Source organism: Scomber japonicus, chromosome 3 (genome assembly GCF_027409825.1).
Source record: "Scomber japonicus isolate fScoJap1 chromosome 3, fScoJap1.pri, whole genome shotgun sequence".
NCBI lineage: Eukaryota > Metazoa > Chordata > Actinopteri > Scombriformes > Scombridae > Scomber > Scomber japonicus.
In genome coordinates, this window is record NC_070580.1 from 30,402,600 (window position 1) to 30,428,119 (window position 25,520).

The following is a 25,520-nucleotide window of genomic DNA, read 5'->3' on the forward strand; positions in this document are numbered from 1 at the left end:
GAGAGTACATTCCCGTAAGACAAAAACATCAGCAGTGACTGTGTTAAATTCCTTTTTTTCCCATGTTCAACCTGCACACTTCTGTCAAATGTCCTTATCATTGTGGGCGTTATTTAATTTTCAAAGGAAGATATTGTCGTGAGGAGAGATTTATCTTGGTATTTTTCTCTATGTTTCTGGGGGTTAAAGGTGTGTCTTTTGGTTTTGTGGATTGGTGTGGACTCCGGTCACTTGGTTCTCTGAGGTTTTAAGACGACACTGGAGGAGGAGCGTACACAGGAGAAGGCTCTCGGCGAGACCTTTTGGGGGTCGATGTAGTTGTTCTCCAGCCTCAGGGCTACCAGAGTGGAGTCTCCGCTGTGGTTTGCGTCACAGATGCCTTCTTCAGGGATGCTCCTGGTAGACAAAGCATCAGATCGCAGTTAGATCACTTTTTTCTAGGACTACAACTGCAAAGGTTTTCACCCCCTACCATACTGATTGGTAGTATATACTGGTAGGTCAAACTGGTTGATGGACGAACATGTATATATACAAGGTCTTATATAGAGTAAGAAACACCAACATTGTTATTACGGATTAGCATGTTAGACTAACGGCTGTCAGTTGTGTGACTTTATATCTGAGTTGTGAAGTCTTTCAGAGCACACAAACACCGTAAAGACACCTGTCACCTGTCCAGCATGGTGCTATTAAACTGGAGACACCATTAGCCACACCTTATTTTTATACAGTCTGTGGGTTACACACAGTACAACACAGCAATGCTAACAATGTTAGCCATGCTAATTAGCTGTGAGCCGCCATGGAGGCTGGTAAAATGGATCTATCACGTCTCTTTGTGTTGGAGCCTCTGTATGAAATGCTTCGAGGTACTGAAATTTGGCTCCAATTGATCTAACATCAATAACATGAAGTAATGATCTCAGTGCCCTAATTTTCAAATTAAACTATAGGCTGACATGCGTTACCAGTCTCTCACATAGATTAAGATTTGGCCCACTGAAGCACAAATTGACTGATATTTAGGTGTAACCCAACACATTTTCCCTGAACACCATCCTACTGTTTCCCACATCCATAGCTCCTTCTCCTCAGTTAACTTTTTTTCTTCTCATATTTTCTGTTTAATCTCTCAGTTTTATTTATTCTTTCTGACCTTTTCTTGGTTATTCAGAATGTAAACTCTGTTTTACTTAAGCAGACAAAAAACAAACAAAAATGTTTACACATTCTAACAATGAATTTGTTTATTTGTCCCTTAATGACATGTGCACGTATTTGATTTCCACACCGGGACATTTTAAAACAAAATATCGTGTAACTCTACTTTCTCAGCTTCCAAGTTCTTATTGTTTGATTTATTTGTCTTTTACTGTTTTGGTTATTGTTATTGCTTGTACTGTATTCATATGTTAAAATAATTACCAGTACTTGCTCGGAGGCTGGTTAAAATTTCCCATCTCAGGTGTCATCATTCTTGGCGGTAAAGATGGAGCAGTGTATAACATTTAAATTGTTATATTACTTTATGTCAACACGACAATCTAGGCTAACTGCGTGTATCGTGCGTGGACTTGTGAGTGAATAATGAGGTGATTCAGGGTGACTCCCAGGTGGAAACATGAATAAGCTTGTTTTGTTTCCTGTCGTCAAGACGACTCTCCGTCCAGTGAACTTCCAGGTTTTATATTATCTGGCAGGCTGTGATGAATGAGTCAATCGTCTGGTCAGGCTCTGGTCTGTTGTGAGACTTTCTTAAAGACTGTTTTACATTAGATTTTTCTCATTGAGCTCTGTCTTTAATCACCTGGTTGTATTATTTTATGTTAATGGCCTCCATTTGTTTTCTATGACTTGGGTTTTGTGTTTGTAGCGAGAGAGAGAGAGAGAGAGAGAGAAAGTAGAGATGCGTGAGATAATTGAAATGTTATTTTCTGATTTTAAATGGCAGTTACATTCTAAAGCACCAATAAACACATCCACACCTCCGCACAACCCTGCACGAAGGTGCTACATTGCCAGATTCTGTATGAATGCAGAGCTTTATCCTGTCAGAGAGCAGAGTGGAGCAGAGGAGAGCGACAGAGACAGTGATGTAACCTTATTACACTACGAGTCCTGACCTCACGCACCATGTGTTTTTATTGGTTGGGAACTACACACCCACTGCCCTGAGGTTGATGGCCCAAAACATCCCGAACACGGCAAAATAATACGAAAAGACAGGCAGAGGGCAGAGTCTCTGCAGATAGATACACCGCCAAACACTTCTAGTGGGTCTTAAGTGATGATTAAGGGGGATTTCTTTTGTTTGAGTCTATTCATTGTTTTTAGGAAAATCCACTTTTAAATATATGAAAACATACTTAAACATATAATTGACACTGCTAATATATCTGGTAAATGTCTCAAAGGAGGCTTCATACCTGATGTTGTTATTGTTTAGTCTGAGGAAGTGTAAGTTGGTCATCTCGTTGATGCCAGAGGGCACAGAAACCAGCTGGTTGTGATCCAGACACATTTCCACCATAGAGTGGTACGAGCCGAAGAATGACTCCGGTTCAATTCCCTCACCATCCAGTTTGTTGTAGGAGAGGTAGAGGTACTCTATACCAGGATCCATGTGGGCGAAGACGTAACCTGTGGATGTGTTGAAGGACACAATGTAACTATGGGAGACCAATTATACTCTGTTACACAGCTATGTCAATTCAATGGTTTTTCTTGGTGAATTAAATAAGCGATTATAGGACAACAGTGGCGCTGATACTGTTACAGATTTTCTCTCACTTTTGAACAAATATGAAATATAAGTTTCAAGAGCAACATAAAATCAAGGTCCCTGCTCTGGCTGCACTCAGCACATAAAACCACTTTGTATTTTTTAGGTTTGTTCTGCTGCTGTGCTGTGATAATTCATTTTCCAATAATCTTGTTTGTTCTTTTATTTTCTCTGCACCATTTGGCTGTGTGTTCTATGCCTATTTCTGCCAGCTGCTTGGAAATCTGTTGCTTCACCTTATGATTTCAAACTGCTGACTTCAGGTTTCTCTGAATGGCCTCCACAAATACTAATGAGGGATTGAACATGTTGGTTAGTCAAACTAGCATTCTCCATTATTCTTGTTTTTTTTAAGTGTTGGTTGTCCCATTCTGGACAGGTGTAGCTGTTGTGCTTGTTGAAGTAGTCTACCTTGTGACATCACATCAGCTCATCCAATCACGATAGACAGCACTACTGCCAGTTATGGCCTCCTCCTAAGTGCCTAAGTTTAGTTGCAGGAGCTCATTCCCAAAGTAGTCAGTGTAAATTAAAGCAAAACCTGTGACAATGAGTACATGGTACATTACATTTCAAGTCCCTATTAATATCCTATTAACTGTTTCTTGATGTACTGACGGGATCACAGCACATCTCTGCTACTTATTTAATGGCTATTTGTTTTGAAATGTATCACCTACATTATCAATTTAGAGTTCTTTTGTCATTGAAGAAGTCCTCCAAGATTCGTACTAATTTACCAACAGTTACACCCTCCCATCTGCAAGCGTGTTTGTCAGCCCGGTGTTCATCAATACTTTCCACCTACCAGGTATCCTCTCTATCTTATTTCCCACCAGCACTAGGTGGACCAGAGATTTGGGTAGGTAAGACGGAACCAGGTAAAGGTCATTATGTGAAAGGTCAATGGACTCCAGATTTCTGCAGAGAAGGAGCGAGATGAGGGTAGGAGGGATTTATAAAGAAATACAAATGAGAGAACAAAACTGACTTGACGTCATCAGCCTTGATGATAGCTGATTGGAGAAAAACTGAATAGATCATAGTTGATGGTGACAGCGTTCTTTTTGTCTGACCTGTGGTTGATCCAGGCCAAAGGAGCAATCCTGGTTTCGTCCAGCCTGTTGTGCCTCAGAGAAACAACGTTCAGACTCAGTGTCTGATTGAAAACTGTCTCTGAGATTTCCTCAATCAAATTGTTCTCCAAGTGCAGTTCCTGAAAGACATAGACGTCATTAGGGTTGGAAACTACTTCATTGGTGGAAACTCATGGAGAATTACTGGAATTTATTGCCATTGTGATAACGCAAGTGGGGGGTATTTCAAGTTTGCCATTAAGCGGAGGCGTTAACTGGGTGATTTTGGTTTTGAGATCTTGGCAGACAAGTCTGTGGTGTGTTGGGACTGTTTATAGTTATAAATGCATCATTCCACCCCAAAACTGAATTCACATTGGTTTTACCTATAGTCTGTTAAAACTGGAATATTGACAAGTGAGTGTGTCTGATAAATCTGGATATCCCAGAGCTAATTACTCAAGAATAAATGTTAAAGGTAGTTCACAGGACTAATAACAAGAAAATGTGTAATTTTGAATTTGCAGACCTTTTCTAGAAACTCTCCAAGGTCAAGACATGCAGTTGGTTTTAAGGTGGATTTACAGCAGCAGTATATCGCTGGTGTTCTGCAGAGTTTGCGGTTAACCAGAGGCCATAATTACAGGTTTAGTGGACTGGTTTCCCACAGGTAGGAGCAGAGTTTACTCAGCGGACCAGCCTCAAACATCAGAGCCAAAAAGGAAATACTGATGCATCAGCAAACCTACATTCAGACAGCAGTTAGCTGGCCAGAAGGACTCTGAATCTGCCTCATAGATTTAATTGAAATCAGTATGTTGTTGTCAGGCGTATTGATTGATTTATTGAGACAATAGATTTTTGCATCTGTTTCTGCCCATTGTTGTCCAAAAAGTCATTTAGCTGCTTAGAGCCTCCAGGTTCCTAAGGCTCCACTTTCATTAACTGTCCACAGTGCCTGTCACCGCTGTCTATAATAGAATAGATATCGTCAACCAGGGTGGAAAATTGTCTTCAGCTCACCAAATCATGCAGGCTTTGGTTTTTATCAGCCCGCCAGGAACAATCTTCTGATGACAGAATCAGAGCAGCAGTAAGCATTACCCTTTTGAAATTGGTGGAAGCTTCAGCACAAAGTCTGTGAATAGTTTTAGGGTTTGGGGAGTGTTCACAATGAGTGCTTTGAAGTTATTGGATCATCAGGGGTTGAGCCATGATTACTTGTTTCAGCAAAGTCATTTTTTGTAGAGACACCACCATACAAGAATCTATGGTTGGCTACAGTTTTTTCTACTAGTAGAAAGTATCATGGCTTTGACTTTTATAAAGATTGTCAGAGGTCTGGCTATGCGAGGTATCCCAGTGTGAGGAATGAGAGGTTAAGAACTGGAGAGATAATTATGTAAATAGATATTATTTCATACCAGCAGTGAACTGGGAAGGCCCAGTGGTATGGTGCGGAAGTGGTTTCTACCCAGTCTGAGGTAGGAGAGCTCGATGAGGGGTCTGAAGGCCAGAGGATCTACATATCCCTCACTCAGCAAATTTCCCTCCAACTCCAGAATCACAAGGTTGCTCAGACCTTTAAGATTTTTTAAAAAAAAGATAAACATTAGGTCACTATCTGTCAGCTGGAATTATGGAATTGATATCAGCACAACGCAGAAACATTCATTAGACCATAACAGTGAAACAGTTACCACAAAACAGGACAACACATTCTCATGTCATTATAAATAACATGCATTTATAACATTAGTTTGAAACATTAGAGGTTACCAAAAAGTAGGGCTGAAAAATCGGTGGCTACAACACTGTGCAGAGTTTAGTGTTGGTGCACATCACTGATGAGCCCCAGGTAGCAGGAAAGGGCCAGATTAATTAGGAAATTAACAGACTAGATAACAGAACAAGAGAGATAATTTGTGCATTAAGTAACTAAAAAGAAGATTTCAGTCCTGTGGAGAAGACAAGTAAGAACCTGACAGTCATGATGGGTTTGGATACGGTCCATCATGTGTCTCTTACATGGTACAAAGTTAAGCTTCAAGGTTCATTTCTGAGCTTGAAAATACCAATTTAAAATAAAATAAAAATCTCCAGACAGGATCAAATTTGCTTTTTGTTTCCAGGGCCTTCGACTAAAGGTTAAACTGGTTGAACTTCAGAGAAAACTGTGAGGCATACTATCCGAGCAGTGCCCCAAGTAGCACAGCCACAAGTACTGGCTTCTTTCTCCTCTCCAGAGGAAAATATTGACTCATAGTGGTGCAAAGTAATTGTGTAGAGGGTCCAATTGTTTATACATTGAAATTGAACAAGGGCAATTTTCTCACCTCTAAGTTACATAATGAATGATGTCAAGCATTGAGAAGTGGAGTTTTCAGTCAGGAAATGATAATCATGGTGGATGAAATGGCACCAGTAACTGCCAACTTTAGTCTGACTGTAGTTCATTAGCATTTTTTCAATGAGCTGCCCAAACTGTAATGTTATAAGTTAATGTCTCTGCATGCTGGTGTCTATACTGCTTTTGGCCAAAAAAGGCTTTCCTGGGGATAGACACAACACTCTGCATCACAAGTAGGGTGACTCAACTTTGGCTGCCCACAGCAACGAATATAGTATTGAATCATACTCTAAGTAAAAGTAAGTCTAGGTGGGCATATCATGTCACTTTGAGACAAGTATTTGGTAGAACATTGTGTGTAAATGACTTGGCAGCTGGCAAAGTATTATGTGACTTTAAAGCTTAGTATAGTAATACCTTGGAAGCTTGTTTTGTGTATCCTTCTCATGTTGTTCTCACTGATCTTCAATTCCTGTAGAGCGGGTGGGAGGTTAGAGGGCACCTCTTCTAGAAGATTCCCATCCAGGTATAGACGCGACAGCATCTTCAGACCCTGGGACACACACAAACACATATACACACATAGATACTGGTCATACTGGCAGGTATTTGATGTGAGAGCAAAGTTTATTCTGAAGGACTGCGGTGATATAGTGTGTCAGTATGTCTTACTTTGAAGGCTTTACTATCAATGCCAGAAGAAGTGAGTTTGTTTTTCTTGAGGTTGATCCATTCCAGGTTGGGGATGCCGTTGAAGGCTTCTGCTGGGATGCTGCTGATGTTGTTGCCTGTAGATCAGTTTCAGTCAGTTTACAGGAGACTTGGCAGGCTTTCTGTAATAGTAGTGTGTTTTTATATGTCTGTATGTATTTTCAATTTGGTGATTGTGTTTCTTGGTCTTGTGTTTTATTTATTTGCATAATTTATTCCTAAATGTACGATATAGGACTGGGTTCCAGTAGCTGGTTCCACTTTTTAAATTCAAGTTGCAGGTTTCTCAGATTTGCTGATCTGCAAGTCTAACAAATCCATACTGAATCTGTTGTCTCCCCTCACAATGTACAAAACATTCAGGTTAGCAGTTTCTCATTGTTGGCTAGCAAGGACCGTCTGTTTCGCCAGTTTAAATTACATCACTTGCTGCAGGTTTTATCAGCTTTAAATAATTAACCTTAATTATCTAAAGTCAACATCCAACATTGGCTGTTTTATGTTCAATGTAATCAGCTGATCACATCACGTTAGTCATGGGGTCAGAATCTAATCTATTTAAACTTTCATTCATTTCACATAATTTAATGAAGAGAATAAAACTGGAACATTTTGATTTGAGTACAGTCCTTCTGCAAACTTAAACCAACAATGCATGGATCCTTTTTCCAAGTATTGTTTGTGTATCCAAAACCTGACATATTGTATTCCTCTGTGCTGTAGAGCTCCATCTCTGTCTAAAACTGTTCTCCATTACAGTGAACACACACACTGTAGTTTATGTTGACTCAATCTCACATACGCTTTCCTGCTACTCACTGGAGCGGCAAATGTATATTAATTCACCGCTGCAAATGATCCCTAACAAATGCATTACTTCCTCTTGTTTAAGTAACGTTTGATTAAAAACTACAGTGCCCGGCCGTTTTAGGATTAGAAATAACTGAGCCTTGGGGTTTGGGGCCACAGACAGGATAGGAAATTCAGAGAGTACTGTGAGATGTGTAAATATAAGCATTATTGGTTTGGGGATTCATGGGATTTGTTGATAATAAGAAAAATATAGAGTAATGCCATATTTATCCGTTAAGCTATTCAACTCAATAGCTGTAAATTGTAACCTCGAGCATTTGGAGGAAGTAGCTAATGAAATATAAAGTGCTCAAAATTAAGTACTGATCTAAAGTGAATCTTTTTGAAACCTAAATAGATTTAATACTGGATTCAGATTTTGGTGCAAAGCAGCAGCGATGGATGTTTGTGGTGATAAATGTTCTTCAGTAACTGTTTGGCCTTTGGCTCCGTGTTGACTTACCCTCCAGACTGAGAGACTTGAGCTCAGGGATGGACAGAGCAGGGAAGTAAGTGAGTTTGGCATTTTCACATGTCACCGTGACGTCAGAGATGTCACAGCCCGGAGGAAGGCTTCCCCTGTTCTGTACCACCACCACCCTCTCCTCCCCTTCCTCCTCCTCTTCCTCCTCCTCCTCCAGCTCATCCTCTGTTGTAGCAGGAGGTCTTGGAATTGGAGCAGGGAGATCTGGTTCTTCAGGTTCTTTTGGGAGCATCGTGAAGACGTCTCCTCTTAGCCAAACCTCCTCCTGCTCCTCCTCCTCCTCCTCCTCTTCTGCTAGACCAAGTAGCTCTTCCCTCAGCCTCTCCTCTAGCCTCCTCCTTTCCTCTTCTTGCTTCCTTTCCTTTTCCCTCATTTCTTTCTCAAACTCCTTTCGCTTCCTGTCCTCCTCCTCCTGTCTCCTTACCTCCTCCTGCCTCCTCCTCTCCTGTTCCTCCAGCTGCCTCCTCCACACCTCTTCCTCTTTCTCTACCTGCCGCCTCAGTGCCTCCTCTTCCTCCCTTCTCCTCTTCTCCACTATCCTCCGCTGTTTCTCCGCCTGCTCTTTCCTCTGCTTCCTCTTCTTCTTCTTGGCCTCATCCTTCTTCCTCAGAAGCTCCTCTTCCTGACGGTGCTCCTCTTCCTCACGCCACAGGATCCGCTGAATCTCCTCAGGGGTCAGTGGGGTCGTAGCCTCGATAGGGTCATTGGGAACTGGGGAATCACCAGAAATGTCAAGGCTGAGGTCGGGGTCGGGGTCTGGGGTGGGTGTAGGATGGTGAGGGGGGAACCAATCACAGGGCAGGAGGTGGACAAGAGGAGAGGTGACAGTGTAGAAAGAAGGAATAAAGGATGGTGGATTGAAAAGTAGAGACAGATAGGAGAATAAAGAACAAAAAGAAGAAGAGGAAAAGGAAAAACTGAAAGGAAATGGAACAGGATAGAGAAGATTGGATGACAGACAGACATACAGACAGACAGGTGGACAGACAGATACGATTGTTTGTTAGTGTCGTAGACAGACAGACTGGTACAAGACCTGCTTGTTGAAGCTACAGAGCAGACTGCTGCTGTAGACCAGTCTGGACCAGATCCCACTAAACTAAACATGTATGACCTCAGTCAGTGTGTTTGCCGACGATCGAGCCAGCTGGTACTGAATCTTAATTTGTGTTTCATGATGACAAATTGAATGTTATTAACTTTATGTATCCTTCCAATTATTACTGCATTATTCCGTTGCTATGGTGATTTGGGGCTTCCCAGAGATCACCTGTCAATAAAACTATGACAAGACGTTTTCCTTTTCTTTCTTAGATTACTGAATTCAGTCGTTTCTGTTGGTGGCTATCATCTGTTTGACTATTCAGACATCACACATACCAAATGATATCTGTTAGGGAAGAAGAAGGAGCTACTGAGCAATTTTAATAAACTATGTAGTTTGAGTTGCTGTCAAATTGTGGCAAACAATCCAATACTAGTGTAAATATTTTAGACTAACCTCAGCTCACTTGTCAAACACTAATGCTGTTTTAAACTCATTAAACTACGTGCCAACTGGAACATCCAACTCATACGACATGAAGAAGTCAAAAACACACTTGACTTTGTCTTGCAGCACTAAGATTTTGTTAAGTTGTAGACACCATTGTTTTTCAAATATTTTCAGTGGTTTGCCAGACTCCTGCTTTCTTGAGACTCTGACTCAAACTCTGACCCCACAAAGCTCTGATTGGTTTGGTCTGATTATTTTTCCAACCAACAACAACCATCAATGAGCATATGATCAATTTGAATCAGTGAAAAAATCAGAGATGTAAGCAGTGATTTAGAGGTCTGTAATCAAACTAATGCTAACTAGTTAGCCACATTTCACTGTTTACCATAAAGATGACATGGGTAATCAAATTTAAAATGGAAACTTTTTGTGTCACTCTGTCTGAGCTCATTTACATCAATTTCACTTATTGGACCAACACTTTTCTTCTGAGTTGAAACAGTCTGCATATTATGTTATTTTCCTTTTCAAATAAACTCCCTACATACAGATACATACATGTTTTTGTTTCTACTAAGTTAATTTATTTGAGTCCACATACATGAAATGAATAAGCCATTGATGAAATGACTTTAAGGGGATTTCTTCTACTTCACCTCCATACATGCTGATAATGACAATGCAGTGTATGACTGTGAGGTTTTTACTGTCAATTCAACTACTTTTTGTTTCATAATTTCACAGAGGTTGTATAGACAAGTTTCTGGTTTACAGTAGAGGACAGCGGGGAGGTAGAAAACACAGACTCAGTCTCTGGGTCATTTATATGGAGACTATCTTAGTATTTTGCATTAAGCAATTTCCTTGAAACCAGTAGAATTATTGTTTAGGGATCATTAGTTGATGGATTTCTAAAACTTGTTCATAGACATCTATCAGCTCTGGCCAACATTATAACACAGTGAATCCCAGGTAGAAGCTGTTACTAGCGAATGTTATAATGCTAACCCAGACAACATAAAGTTCGCTTGTAGCTTGCCTAAAAAATTGTGGTGTCAGAGACACCAGATATTTTACAAAACTTATTAGATGATTGCAGCGTACACAGGAAAAACATGACTCATAGTACTCACACCAAGTTGAACAATGAAACTTAAACGCACAACCATTGTTCGTAGAGCCGAACATATGTTTGCATTACTCATTAAGAAGCCACAAGCACGCAGTAACAATGTGAGCTGTCAGACTGTAAAACACAGTTTTTCCTCACCAATTCTGCACAAAATGTTCCACCACCTTATTGAAATCCAGAGCTCTTACCAGAAGACTAGATGCTAATTGCTATTTGCTATTGCTATAACAATTTCCACCCATTACTTTTGCCATTTATGCTGTTTATGGCACAACAACTCTTTATGTTGACCTGCTCATAAAATTTCACTGTGGTTTGTTTTCTGACTCCATCTTATGCAGACATCACACGATAATGTTGCCCAGAAACTCGTCCATACACTTTTGTATTTGCTCTAGATTCAGTTGTTCATGCAGTCTTTATTTTGATGAGATTGAATTGACAGTAAAGTGAAACTAAACCTGGAAAACAACATGTGGTATCCCCCTACAGACACGTTAAAATGGTCACAACATGTGAAGCACTGACCCAAAATGTGCTAAGTTAACCACATTTTTAAAAGCCATGATGGAACGATAAGCAACATGTTGAGACCTCAGAGATGAACAACAACTGTTTAGTTGTATTTCTTTCAGAAAACAACTGCAAGGAATACACATTACAATAAATAACGAAGTGTTTCACCCCAAAATGAGACTTCTTCTGTTAACATCTGTTAAAATTATCTCTGACTCGTAACACATGTTAACTGGTGAGAAAGTTAGGAGTTAGGACTCTGCTCAATGGTAACAATCATGGTCACCAGAATCTGTGACTATTTTAATGATTGAATGGATTTTAAAGCAAAATACATGTAAATTAATAAGTCCTACAGCTTGTTCTTTACATTAAAATGAGGGCAATTTTTACTCAGGTAAAAGCCTGTCAGTACATGGTTGGTCATTATGTTGAAAATATAAGTTGTTGTAATTTAAAATGTTGAATTAAACCCTTTTAAATATTGTTCCTGATCAGAAACGTTGCTCATCTCTGTTGCCTCTTGATGTTGCACCATGGCGTTGCCACATGTTGTGTTTCTACCTGACTCCATGCAGACGGGACAGCACTCCCCATCAGGAGTGAAGGGGAAGTGGCAGTGCGTTACGGGACAAGTGATCTCATCACAAACCACCCGCCCTCCGGTACACAGACAGGTCACACACGGCTTGGGAGACCAGACGGCCTGGTCGAACATGGTCAGACCCTGGTACACACACTGGCCCTGCTTACCTGAAATAACACAGACACATTACAGTTGGATGGATAGATGGATAGATGGATAGATGGATAGATGGATAGATAGATAGATGGATAGATGGATAGATGGATAGATAGATAGATGGATAGATAGATAGACAGATAGATGGATAGATAGATAGACAGATAGACAGATAGATAGATAGATGGATAGATGGGTAGATGGATAGATAGATGGATAGATGGATAGATAGATAGATGTTTTTCTATGTTCAGTTTATTAAGCGTCTCAGCGGCAGACTTGCAAAGAGTCTCACAAACAAACAGACATTAAAATTTATGGTACAACTGTGCATAAAGTCTGCACAGACCCTCGTGAACATGCACAGATGGCAAAGTGTACAACATTTATGACTGTGCAGATGCCAACAGTATCATTTTTGCCTAATTAAACCAGTAACACGGTACATTTACAAGTGTTGGGGGACAGTGTATTGTGCAGCAGTGAATAAGACAACAAGGAAATTAATGTTGAATGCTGTGAAGTGTTTGTCCAACAGCACAGTGACATAAAAATGGCCAACCACTGTTCTGTTAACTCACATCTAGCTGTCTCTGGACAACTAACTGCCTTTTTACCCCTTTTTATTTTGCACTTTCATTCATTTATTCAACAGCTAACAGTGTAGAGACCAGGGAAGAGAGAGGAGTATGACATGCAACAAAGGTTCCTGGCTCAAATAGTACCAGAGCCATTGTGGTCATATATCCTTACTCAGCAGTCCTTTTAAATTGAAAGATTTTTTAAAGTCGTGTGTCGTCGGTTTTCAAACATATTCATTAGCCTGCTGGACTTTCTGTCTACTTTCTAGACATTCATAATTCCCTATTTAAAGCCCTAATTAGCTGTTTTCCAACTGGTGAAACAGCTGTCAACGAACACACACAACAGACCGATGTGAAGCCATGGATGGATCGGGGATGTGGGCGGTCAGTCAGTCAGATGTCTAAAGCAGAAGCCTGAGGGTAACACCTCCAGCCATATATGTCGACCCCTGTCATCCTCCTCAGCAGCAGCAGCATCAGCAGTACAACCTCCTGCAGTAATTGCTGTGTGCGTCTAGTCTAACCTAAAGCCTGTACTTTACCATCAGAATCACACAAAGCAATGATTTGTAGCGTTTCCACTCCTCCCTCTGCATTAAATCCACCTTTCAACATCCGACAGGACAGGACCGGGCCGTGACTGGCAGTGAGTCAGTTGGAAAGACTGTAAACCACTATGATACACCAGAAAGACGCTCTTTGTGTCTGTTTTAAGCCTGTCCTGTCATCTATCCTTTCTAATGGTATGCTCTTTGTTACGTCTATAGGAACACAGGTAGTTAAGAGGCTTTGGTTATTTCTCTTAAGTACTGTCTCTCTTTTGTCGCTGTCCGTTTTACTGTGAGCAGTGTGACTGTCACCCTGTCATCTGGAGCTGGAGCACTCATACTTTAGAGCTTTTCTTTTCTCTTTAAAATATTGTCTTGCTGTCATTGATTCTCTTTGTGTCATTCTGGTAAATTGTAGGGTTTTGTTTTAATAATCCAGCAACTATCTGAGTTGACTTTGGCACTGTCATTATAATAAATACATACTTTCATGTGTTTTTACTAGCAGTGAAACATAAATTAATTTTCTGTTGGTTTCGGTAATTAATTAAACATTTTTCAAGTAAGATCAGCTTTCTCATTCATCATTCCCAGTTGTTTTAATTTGAGGGTTTTCTGCTTTTCTTTGTTCTATAATACTGGAAACTGAACATCTTTTGGTTTTGGATTATTGGTCAGACAAAACAAGACATTTGAAGTTGTCACCCTTGGCTCTGGAAAACTATGAAGTGCTCCAAGTCTGGAGATTTTGTTTGTTATCTTTTGTCCGCAAATTAGATGAAAGTAACTTAATATCGTCATTATTGGGGAAAGCACATTTTAAACTAGCTGTGATACAAAACGTTAGCATACAAAGAAGATTCAGTAAAGGCTGATGAAAACCAGCAAATGATGATGTAGGTTTCAGGCATTAAAGGAGAAATATGTAACACTGACAGCAAGCGTTTAAATTAGGTACTGCAGCCAAAGTTAAAATATTAATATATATAGAGTTTTCTCCCCCCATCCCCTCAAAGATCACACAGTTTCTATCTGCAGCACACTGTGTTTTCATGCCAGTGTTTCATATCTCTCAATCTGAGTTGTTGAAATGTGCGTCAACCTGATCTTACAGAAATACATGAAATGAGCACAAACACTGTATTACATGGTGGTGGTACGTAATGTGTTAAAATTACATGCCAGCACCATGATTAGATCAAATGGCTAGTTGGCAGAATCACACAGGCTGTAGTATTATCGTCATAGCAACCTGTATTTCAACTTAGCACGTTTACTTAATCTCTGATAACATGTCATAGTTGTTTTATGAGTTAGTACAGTAGATATATTACATGTTGGTCCTTTAAGGCAATGGCACAGGGTGACAGGGTTACAGAAGAGTTAATATCCATTTTTTCATTTTAGAAGCTTCTTCATAATAATCAGATAACACCACACGATGGAAACACAGACTGACTGACTTTACTTTACTGAACTTTTTGGAAACTTACCAAAGAATGTTTCGATGTAAATGTGCCTCTTAACTCGTAATAAGTTGTATTATTATATATAACTTAATAGGTTATATTATTGAGTAGTAATCTGAACTCACGGCCCACTGACTAGCTTTTCTGCGATCACCCGTCAAATTAACTATCTCCATGACAGCAAAGCAAACTCCACCCACAGATGAAGACTGTGAGGTGAGGCTGAATGAAAGCTCCAGAAAAAAAGTTCATCATTTTTTTCTATTGTCTCCAAGATGAGGAATAAACTTTCACTCTGTAACATTGGTTGCCATGATGACAGGGCAGGGCAGCCATTTTGCTCTAGAAAGCTCATGGATTGAAGTCAGATTGAGTTTTTTGGTCGTTTTGGTCCAACATCTGTGACTTTCTGTTTCTGTAAACTGCAATCTGATCTGTTTGGTTGTTACATTACAGTCGGTTTGTGTTTGCTTGTCTGAACAACAGAGGCATGTTCTCACATCCCAAACAGCAGCGAAGAAAAGAACCAAACAGATAATATCAACATGGAAAAAATGTCTCCCTCCAGCTCCCAAAAACAAACTGTCACCACCACCTTCTCTTATAATTACATAATACCGCCTTTATTGTTTCAAACTGAGTGGCTTACACGTAGCTTTGAGGTCTCTTTAGAGTCCCCATCTCCATGTGGGACTTTCAACTCTTTTCCCACAGATGGTTTTCCCTTCTCTAAGTGATGTAGGAATGTGATGATTTGTCGTTAAATTACTGAGGCAGCTTCATTATGAGAACGAGATGAAGCCTCGGAGCTCTCTGACCGAATTCATACATCAACTCTGATTGAAAAGTCTTGTTTTTAATTAGTTGAAGGTTTTTGTTTTTTATCTTTTTACGATTTTATTGACAATAAAACTCAGTTATGTAACGTACCACTTTAAAGTTATGAATGCAGATAAATACATTCCACCTGTTTCCATGTTGGTTTATACATAAAAATATAATCTAATGCTTAAAGCTGCTCTGGGAACTTAAACAGAGAAATGAGGACACTGACCTAATTTATGAGATTTATAATGAAATTTGGCAAATGTCCTTTTTGAAATTAGTAGTGACGTAGAGGAATATATTAATAACACGGAGCAGTGAGTCCTACTTGGAAAAAAACATTATGTCAGGAGGCAGTACGGTGTTTTTTTTTCCATGTCTCTAATGTCTCTGTTTAAGAAACCATGAAGTGACCTGTATCAGATCAGGTACTTCTAATGACACTGAACTGTGATTGGGAGTTGATGGCCTCATTAAACTGGGTTAAAGACAAGTTACTGGTCTTAATTAGTGGTTGTTAAACTGGGAAAGCATTGAATTGCACTCACAAACCTGAGTTATAGCTGTGCTCCTCATATCAATAACCTAAGATACAGCTGAGGAGTTACTGGTCCCACTAACCAAAATTAATGCTGCGTTCAAGTCTTATTGAAGTTGTTGTAATTACGAGATTCCAGCTGGTTCCACGTCCTTATTACGACTGAGACTTTTCTGAAATGCTCCTATATATTCAACATGATGCTTCATAATACGTGGAGCCTGCATATCTAGTAAATAGGGACACTTGACGCCAGCCAGCCTGTCGTTGATGATGATTAAAGACAGATTTAATGGATAGAGTTTTATTTCATCAATACTTTTAACCTTCATTTGACCAAGTCCCTAGTTTCATCATGTTGAGTTGAAAGCTTGCAAGTCGCTAACAGTCTTAGTCCTACCATTCATCCCATATATGATAATATGGCTGAATTATGACTCCACTTTCTATGTAGCACTTTATCCAAAGCACTGTACAGTTTGCTGCTTATTCACACATTCACACACACACATGAACTACTGTTCTCGCTGGCATGGATTAGAGTTACTGGTCTCTCTGGGCTGAGTTACTGGTGTCACTGCCCTGGGTAATAGCCGAGTTAATAATGTCACTGACCTGGGATGACGTTGTAGGTGGAGTACTGTTCTTCTATGTTTTTGTAGGACTTCAGGAGCAAAGTGTTTCCTTGGTTTTGTCCAGGCTCCACTGGGATGCTGGGACCAGGAAACAGCCTGATCCTCGGAGGTCTAGTGCGCCCTGCTCTGGCCCGCCCGTGACCTGCAGCACATGGTCATATTAACATTCATACACATCGATCTAGAAACTTCTTAAGTGAAGACAGAAGTATCCAGAGCCGATGGATTCTAGTATAATCAGTTTACAGAAATGTTTTAGGCTCATTTATTTGAAGTAAAATCGTAAATTCTAGTAATTCTTCATTTTAGACAAAGTTTAATGTATTCCCATGCTTTCCACAATGTTTGAATCATCAGCTTATGAAAAAATAACTTTGAGCACAAACAGATATCAAGCAGTCACATATAATAACCACAGCAGGTGTCCCAAGATACTCCCCTGAGGGACTCCACATGTTATAAGTTGAGCTGCTTACAATCAGAAAACATAAGCTTTGGATTACGATAAAAAGATATTAGGACAGACCTGAAACCTGGCAACCTCCACAATGAGCTCAGGACTTTAAAATGCTGTCTGGCGTTACCACGGTTACCACCAACACTAACAACCGCTAAAACTGCAGTGTCGTCTTTTTACATTTCTATTTCTACACCTGTTCAATAAAGACGATAAACCATGTAAATCATAAAATGTTAAGGTTATTGGAGGCTTGCAGTTTACCCCTTCTTCCAGTCTTTGTGCTAAGCTAAAGGCTAACGGCTTCCTGGACCCATTTCTGTACTGAACACAAAGATATTAAACACTCTTCTTCGACTGTACGGTAGTGAACAACTCTCTACGTTTTCCTTCAAAAAGCAGTCTTACCCATTCTGTCCTTCTTCCTTTTCCCTCGGCGAGCCTCTCCATCCTCGTTGCGAGGTCTCCTGGTCTGGGCATCTGAGACAGTCAGGACCAGCAGCAGCCACAGACTGGCCACCAACAGCCACCACCTCATCCCTGTAAAGCAACACAGACCAGGTTCAGGTCACCTCAAAGGAACCTTTACCTCCACTTAGGGCTTTATTAGTACAGTCCATATTAGCTTCATATGATTCCCATCTAGTCACTGATGTCAATTTGATACCTTACATTGAGAAATTGAACAAAAGAGGCCACAGTGCTGTTGATGAATGTAATCTTAACACATTTCAGCATTCAGTGCTACAGTCTGTACTCAAACCAGCCCAAGGATTCACTCAGCAATACTCCAGCAGGCTAATAGGATGATGAATAGGATGCTGCAAAGACTAGAAACAAAACAAATGAAAACCAGATAATTTTCCCAATACCGATGGTTGGAAATCAAAAAGTTATAAACACCAGAGCACCCGAGTGGCCAATCGTTCCCCATCTCACTCTCTCCCTTTATTTCCTGTCATCTGTCCATTGTCAACTCTCAATAAATGCAGAAAATGCCCCCAAAAATATGACGGAAATCATAAAAAAGAAACACATTTTTGTTATTAGTTATAACATAAACCAGCGGCTAAAACGACAGAAAACAGACAGATTTCTCCACACAGACCAAATAAAGTGTTAAAGACAGAAGTTTTTACCTGCAGCTGCTTCTGAGACTAAAGGAGGTTTCATTGCTGCTGCTGGCCCTCATATAGCTCACTGCTGGGGTGCTAATGGCCAGTTCCCTCTCTGTGTGTGTGTGTGTGTATGTATGTGTGTGTGTGTGTGTGTGTGTGTGTGTGTGTGTGTGTGTGTGTGTGTGTGTGTAATGACTAGTCTATACCCAGCAGTCCTGTCATTATTAAAGCAGAGATCTGATGTTAACACACACCTTCACACCTGATAGTTTTGTCTTGTGTCTGATTCACATGTGAATGGAGCCCATTGAACAGGATAACAGTAATAATTTTGTTGTAGCTCTGTCCCTGTTGCATGGTGGGAGTTGTTGCTGGTATTAAATCATAAGAGCCTCCAATTTATTCGGATGGAGCCCGGACAAGCCTGAGTGTCTTGGTATAAATATTTAGTTCTGTTCGTTTTGGGGATTTAAAGCTTTAAACAGTCATTCATTTACTGCAGGTTTGTGGAGCTTTTTAGCTGTTTGTAGCGCTAAAGATATTTTTTCTCTTAGGACATCGGTAGAGTGTGAACATTAGACCTATATTTTATCTAGTGGACACAAACACAACTCCAATGGGACTGTTAAGTTAAATAGATAAATACATAAGTTAATTAATGGTCAGTTAAAAGGGGTAAAGGGGTCAAAAGTATTTACAGTTGGAAATGTTGTTATTTACAATATTTACATGACATAAGGAACAAGAAATGGTTATTGTTGTGTTTAACCAGAGATTTAATTTCATTTTGAGTCAAAACTTTGAGTTGAACTACTTAAAATGCTTTTATTTTGATAGTGAAAAACAGGAAGTAGGAAAAAGTTAACGTGCCAAGATGTCGGCTGAAGGGTCTGCTGTTTGTCGTCCTGTTAATGTTTGTGAGAAGCAGCAAATACGCAAATAAACGCTGACTTTAAATGTTATACGCTTTCCTCATTGAAAGAAGCTCCAACTACACAACAGGGACGATAATGTTGCTCTGTAGGCAGCTGGTAGCTAACTACTACTTTTTGAAGTTATAATAGATGTTTAACTTTACTTGTTCCCTAAAGCGACCAAATAAACAGTTAAAGCAGCTTTACCATTTGTCACATTGATCAAAGATAGGTTAATATAACTTTTAACTTAGTTTTAGGATAATGTTTTAGACCTGTTAGCCTGCTACAACATGATCTGATATCTGTTACATTTCTATATGTGTCTATCACACTGTACGCAGCAGGAGTGCCGTCACATGTAGCTCCTCTGTTACCGTTAGCAACACTCCGGACTCTATTCACCACTTTTATTGAGTTTCACTTTCAGAGCACATTTCAGTGTGAGAGCCTGGATCGTGTGTCAGGTCCTGATCCTGATTCAGACCTTTAAATTAAAGGAAAACATGAAAAATAATCTACATCAATCTGTTATAACTGGACTCAGATCAGTTATTCATAGTGCTTAAATCAGCCAGAAAATAAAACTCACTGTAATTCAGCTCCAGTTGGGTCACATCACTACTGACCTAAACACCACCACTGTTAATATCAACAGTATATAACTCATAATATACTTTAATTCACCTGAAGTGCAGGAGATATTTTACTGACTTGTTACCAGTTCTGTTCTCATTTTGATTTTACATAATAAAACCTTTGAGGAAAATACTTTTTTCTCGCTCATAGTCCATTTAGGTGATTTATCCACGTGTTTGTATTATTTAATCAATCATTTTTAGCCATCTAACTCGACTAATTGTTGCTGCCGAAGTGCAAAAGTTCTTCTCCCAGACATCTTCAAACATCATTACCACAACCCTCTGCACTAAAGGAGAGTCAAAACTGATTTTCATGAAGCTCAGGTAAAAGGAAAACAAAGATGGACTGCAGCAAGAGTCACATATTTGAGGCAGAGATTAAATAACGTGTATTGAAATGGCATATTGATTCTTATCCAAATGCTTTTAAATGAGGCCTGAGATAAAAGAGTATCCACTACAGGACAGGATATTAGAAGTTAAACCCTTCATGATTTTAATAAAGTTTTATTAGCATTTAAAAACTACAGCTCCCATGAAGTGCATATTACATCATGGTGACTCCCTAATTCATGATGTCTGCCCTCGCTCTCTAGTAATCATTCACATTTTCTTCTTGGATGAGGACAAAACTTTAAGTCTGCAGCTCCACAGTCTGGAGGTCTGAACACACAGTCAGTCAACTATGAGACCCTCCCAGCTCAGCTCAGCGCCGGCCAATAGGAGGCCAGAATTCAACGCTCCACTGGGAGACGAAGAGAGAGAGAGAGAGAGAAAGAGAGAAAGAGAGAAAGAGAGAGAGAGAGAGAGAGAGAGAGAGAGAGATCTATGTGTGTTCAGAGGAAAGAAAAGCGGAGGGAGGGGAGAGAGATGGAAAATATTTAGCAGTTCACTTTCTGGATGAGCAGGCTCAGACGGAGAGACATCCAGCAGGAACAGCAGAGGATAAAAATAACTTCTGTGTGTGTGTGTGTGTGTGTGTGTGTGTGTGTGCATGTGTGTGTGTGTGTGTGTGTGTGTGTGTGTGTGTGTGTGTGTGTGTGTGTGTGTGTGTGTGTGTGTCTAGTTTAATGAAACCCAGACAGTGTTAAAGCTTCCTTTAATATTCACTTATTAACTGGAAATAGTTAAATAGTTTCAGAGTGATTTCTTATTTCTTCCACCACAGTGTGACTTCAGACAGCATTACCTCTTTGTACTTTTCAGTATAAAAAAGGATCCAAAACTCCGGCTGCAACTAATAAATGACATTTTCTTCACACTGAAGTTTGACTTAATGCAGCTCTGTAGTTGTTATTAGTAGTTAAAACGTTCTCCTTCCACGTCTACACCAGCTTTTTCTCTAAAATATCAGAAAGTAGTGAAAAATGTCTGCAGTGATGCCTTCAAATGTCTTGTTCTGTCAAGATTAACTGGACAAATTCAGTTTACAGTCATATAAAACAGCAAAACTGGACAGGAAGTGAAGTTTATCCAAACAAAGGTGGACTTCTTTTTTGCTTTTCAAATTACCTCCACAAGTACAGTAGCTGATAATTATAGGTGTTTCCTTTGCTTTCTCAGCCATTACTTCCTCAAATTATGTAATTTCCTAAAATGACAGCATTGAGTTTTTCTCCTTATGAAACAACTGGATTTAATGTTGTTTGATTTTGGGCTGAGATATGCGATATAAGAGATATAAAACATAATGTTGTGTTAGCTTCTCTTTCCCTGGTATCTTTAAAACCATGGATGAGATTTATTTGTGTAGAGTCTTGTTTCATCTTCTTAACTTTTCCTGCTCTGTTTGTCTCTGTGTTGAATCTCTAAGAAATCTTTTGTTCCACCTTTTGGTCTCTGGTTATTCAGTCCAGCTCCCTCTGAGTGTTTCTATCAACATATACAAGTGACAGCCTAAACATGTCGCTTTATCCAACACTGTTTTTCCACCCAGATGAAGTAGTAAAATAGCGTTTCCTGTTGTTATGTCCTCAGAGTTGTGATATAACATCACATCTGCCTGACCAATCACATTCAACATCACTCGCATGTACTGTCACTTCCTGAGCAGTGCACGTATTCAGTCCCAGGAGCTCATCCTCAGAGTGGGCAGAGGACAGTGGAAACAAAATAAAAGAACCAGAGACAATAAATACATCATAATTTTAGTTCATCATGACGTTGAAGTTCCTGCAGTAGAAGAGAAACCTGACAGACCGAGCTGACCTCAAAGCAGCAGCACTGACACAAAGCGACTGACAGACTAGACTTGCCTTACGTCTTTTAAGTCACTATAAACACAAAGAGAAGTCTCCAGCTGACGACCAACCCTAACCCTAACCCTAACCCTAACCCTGCACTTGTAAGAGTGGAAAGAACTAGTGAGTACACTTGAAGACTACCTGAAAAGAAAACTAAAGTTATTCCAACACCAACACGAGTATCAGCAAGCATGTAAGTCTGTGCACCGGTTTGGGATCATGTCATTTATTAATAAACATTAGTTTCACAACCGGATAAAACAGCAATCTTGTAGTGGCTGCACAGTAAGCTGAGCTGTTCAACCACTGGCTGCTTCTGTTTTAGAGCAGCAGAGAAGCACTGATCCCCGGTAAGTAGTGTTAGTAATGTTAGCAAAATGTCAGCAATTTGGCAAAATTATATACTGGAAATGCCCATCAGTAAAAAAGCAGCATGTGCAGTATGCAAGGCTTTAGTTTAGAGGTAGTGTTGCCAATTTCAACACCAGTAATCTTATAAAACACTTGAAGATGGATCGTGTGAAAGACAGCGATGGTAATCACACGGTTTCGGATTGGTACTCGGTATCAGCCGATATTCACGTTCAGGTATGGGATGAAAAAATGGTTTCCATCTCATCCAAACACCAAACCAACTAACCTGTCATTTTCACACCACTGTAGGATCTGCTGCCCAACGCAGACTATTTGGTTACATAAAGCTTCAGGTCTCGGGTTGGGTTCGTGTACCAGTCAGGTTCAGTCGGGTCAGGTCTATAAAGATGCAGGATTAGGTCTCAGTTGTAGGCTCGTGCAGAACTCTTCACCACTGTGAATCTGCTTCGACAGTCTCGTCATATTCTTGGAGTATAAGCTGAATAAAAGGAGTTTTTCGTTGCTTTTCTAAATACCAAGTCTTGTGGTAGTGTTACTGTTGAATGAGCTCATTATTTTCTGCTCTGCTTTCTCTGTATTTAACCTGATAATTGAAAAATAAGTGTGCACTGGTGAAACCAAAGCAGGAAAAATAACAGCTTAAATGAAAACCAGGACCTTTCAGCATTTTTTTAAAAAAGGCTAAAGATGGTCTGACTCATTTTGTTAAAACACTCCCTGAATGTCCTCTCAACTTGGCATAAATCAGTGACCAGAGGGGGAATCTGAGGAGGACTGTATCCAAAACCAGGAAGTGTACAGTCGTGGACGTGTATCTTAAAAATGAAAGAATCTGGTTTCTTTCAGTCCATTCTGGTTCAAGTCCAGGCTAAATTTTATGTAGATGAGTCATTCTCAGGTTGTGATAACATCCTGTAAGCTTTTTCTAAACTTCTGGAACCTGTGAAGAAGATCATCTACAACAAAAACCTTCTGCAGCTACTGAAACAACTGTTTACAAATCAGCAGAGGACAGACAGACAGACAGACGGAGAGAGAGAGAGAGAGAGAGAGAGAGAGAGACAGATGGAGGAGGAGCTGAGGACGGACAGACAGAAAGACATTAACTCTACATTACCAGAAGTTTGAAGGCGGCTGGAGGTCTTCAAGCCAAATTCTTCCACCCCTCTTTTCTCCTCCTCTGGTTCTGCAGGAGCTCCAGGAGAGAGGTGTGTGTGTGTGAGACGCTCTGTGATGATACTGTATAAGTGTGTGTGTGTGTATATATGTGTGTGTGTGTGTGTGTGTGTGTGTGTGTGTGTGTGTGTGTTTCTCGATGTGTCCCAGAGTGTTGAGCTATTGTGTAGAGCAGAGCAGGCTAATAGAGCTGTGATGGAAAGCCAGGATTTGTTCTGCAGCTGAGACAAGAAGAGAGAAAGTGAGAGAGAAAGAGAAAGAGAGAGAGAGAGAGTGAGAGTGAGAGTGTGTAATAAACAGAGAGAGAGAGAGAGAGAGAGAGAGAGAGAGAGAGAGAGGGAGAGAGAGGGAGAGAGAGAGAGACAGGTCTGACATGTGTCTTCCTGTGTGGGAGAGGTCAATGCCAACATGCTGCCGGATATCAGAGAAATAGATCAAAGCAGACAGGAAGAAGTTTAATACTTGCATGTTAAGCAGTAAAAAAGAACAAAAACTACACAAAGAAAGCTGATAGAAACAATCTGAAACATAAAAACAGGTCCAGCCTCGTGGTGAAAATAACGGGAATGTCTCTGAAGGAGGAGAAGAGTCAACAGCTGCATGTAGGACAGAGGTCAGAGGTCACATAAGACCAAACATCCCACCTCAGTGTCGACTAGAAAGAGGAAAAATCCTAAATGTACCTAAAGCTCTTTAATACATGACAATGAAAATCAGCTTGACTGTAATCTGAGTAAATAAAGAAAAAAATTATACTGTCACCACAATATAATGACAGCAATAAAGTGACCAGATATAAACATTTCAGCGGTCATTTTACCACAGTATTTAATTACAAACGTCTGCTACAGTTAAACTGAACATACTTCATATTTCCAGAAGGTTTCTTTGTTCGCCTCGGCCTCACAGACGATACAGTATTTATGTCCTGTGTTTAAATATCTGAATAATAGTAATATTTGAACTTGATCTTAAAGTTAAACAAGAATAAAATCATTAGATTGACACCCAAGACATGCTTGTGTCTATACATATAAACTTCTCTTCTGACTTTAAATGGACAAAAGAAACCTCTTAGCATTAAAATCAGTGTAAAGCTAAATAACACCTGAGGCTCAGACTGCTGAAAGTTAATTTAACATCAACATGAATCCATATTAATGACAGTAGTCGACCGTATTAACATTTAAAATGAAATGAGAGACAGAGAGAGGTAGTTGTGTTGCTGTATTTTTGGGGCATTTATATTTATTTAATTGCCTTTATTTGAAAGTAGCAGAGAGAGAGAGAGAGAGAGAGAGAGAGAGAGAGAGAGAGAGAGAGAGAGAGAGAGAGAGAGAGAGAGAGAGAGAGAGAGAGAGAGAGAGAGAGAGAGAGAGAGAGAGAGAGAGAGAGAGAGAGAGAATGACATGCAGCAAATGTCGAACCAGGGACGCTGGCATGTGCGGTAACCACTTGGCTACCAAAGAGCTCCAGCAGGAAGTTGTCTTCTTAATTTACGAGCGCACGTGTTGCAAATTAGCATTCTCTATAAACACTCTGACACTTGCATCAGACAGTAGCTTTAGCCTCTTGATGTTTACTGTAACTGTCCTTATTAAATTAAAATTAAATTAACCATAATAATAAAACTAAAGACTCCAAACTCATCAGCTGTCGTGATGTCAGGTGCCTCAATCTGCTTTTAATGTGTTTTAGCAACAGTTAAAAGTAGAGCTGGGCGATTATGGCAAAAATCCAAATCACGATTAATTGAACTTTTAACCTTGATTACGATTAATGAACGATTATTTCCACCCTTGATGAACAATGATGTATTTTCACAGTTTCTTTAGTTTAGTATTTTCCACT

General features: G+C 39.9%; 2 protein-coding genes across 2 annotated transcripts in view; one reads left to right on the forward strand and one right to left on the reverse strand.

Annotated features, from left to right (window-relative positions):
- The window catches only part of cenpp (centromere protein P), a 107,642-nt gene that overhangs the window by 75,073 nt on the left and 7,049 nt on the right, over window positions 1-25,520 (forward strand). The gene's annotated exons all lie outside the window — the stretch shown is intronic.
- Window positions 148-23,680, reverse strand: ecm2 (extracellular matrix protein 2, female organ and adipocyte specific). Its single transcript, XM_053316577.1, has 12 exons — window positions 23,611-23,680; window positions 17,611-17,742; window positions 16,726-16,887; window positions 11,969-12,157; window positions 8,238-9,014; window positions 6,884-6,999; window positions 6,629-6,764; window positions 5,286-5,443; window positions 3,862-4,001; window positions 3,594-3,706; window positions 2,430-2,643; window positions 148-396 (listed from the first exon to the last, which is right to left on the reverse strand). Exons 2-12 carry the CDS (start codon window positions 17,738-17,740, stop codon window positions 228-230), a joined length of 2,304 nt encoding a protein of 767 aa, XP_053172552.1. The 5' UTR covers window positions 17,741-17,742; window positions 23,611-23,680; the 3' UTR covers window positions 148-227.

Bases quoted from the DNA above. Each gene is read 5' to 3' on its own strand.
- ecm2 (XM_053316577.1), bottom strand. From the start codon at position 17,740: ATGAGGTGGTGGCTGTTGGTGGCCAGTCTGTGGCTGCTGCTGGTCCTG. The intron at 6,765-6,883 runs GTAAGACATACT...TGTGTGTCCCAG, and splicing joins TTGATAGTAAAGCCTTCAAA to GGTCTGAAGATGCTGTCGCG. The intron at 2,644-3,593 runs GTAGGTGGAAAG...ACACATCCACAG, and splicing joins TAAGATAGAGAGGATACCTG to GTTACGTCTTCGCCCACATG.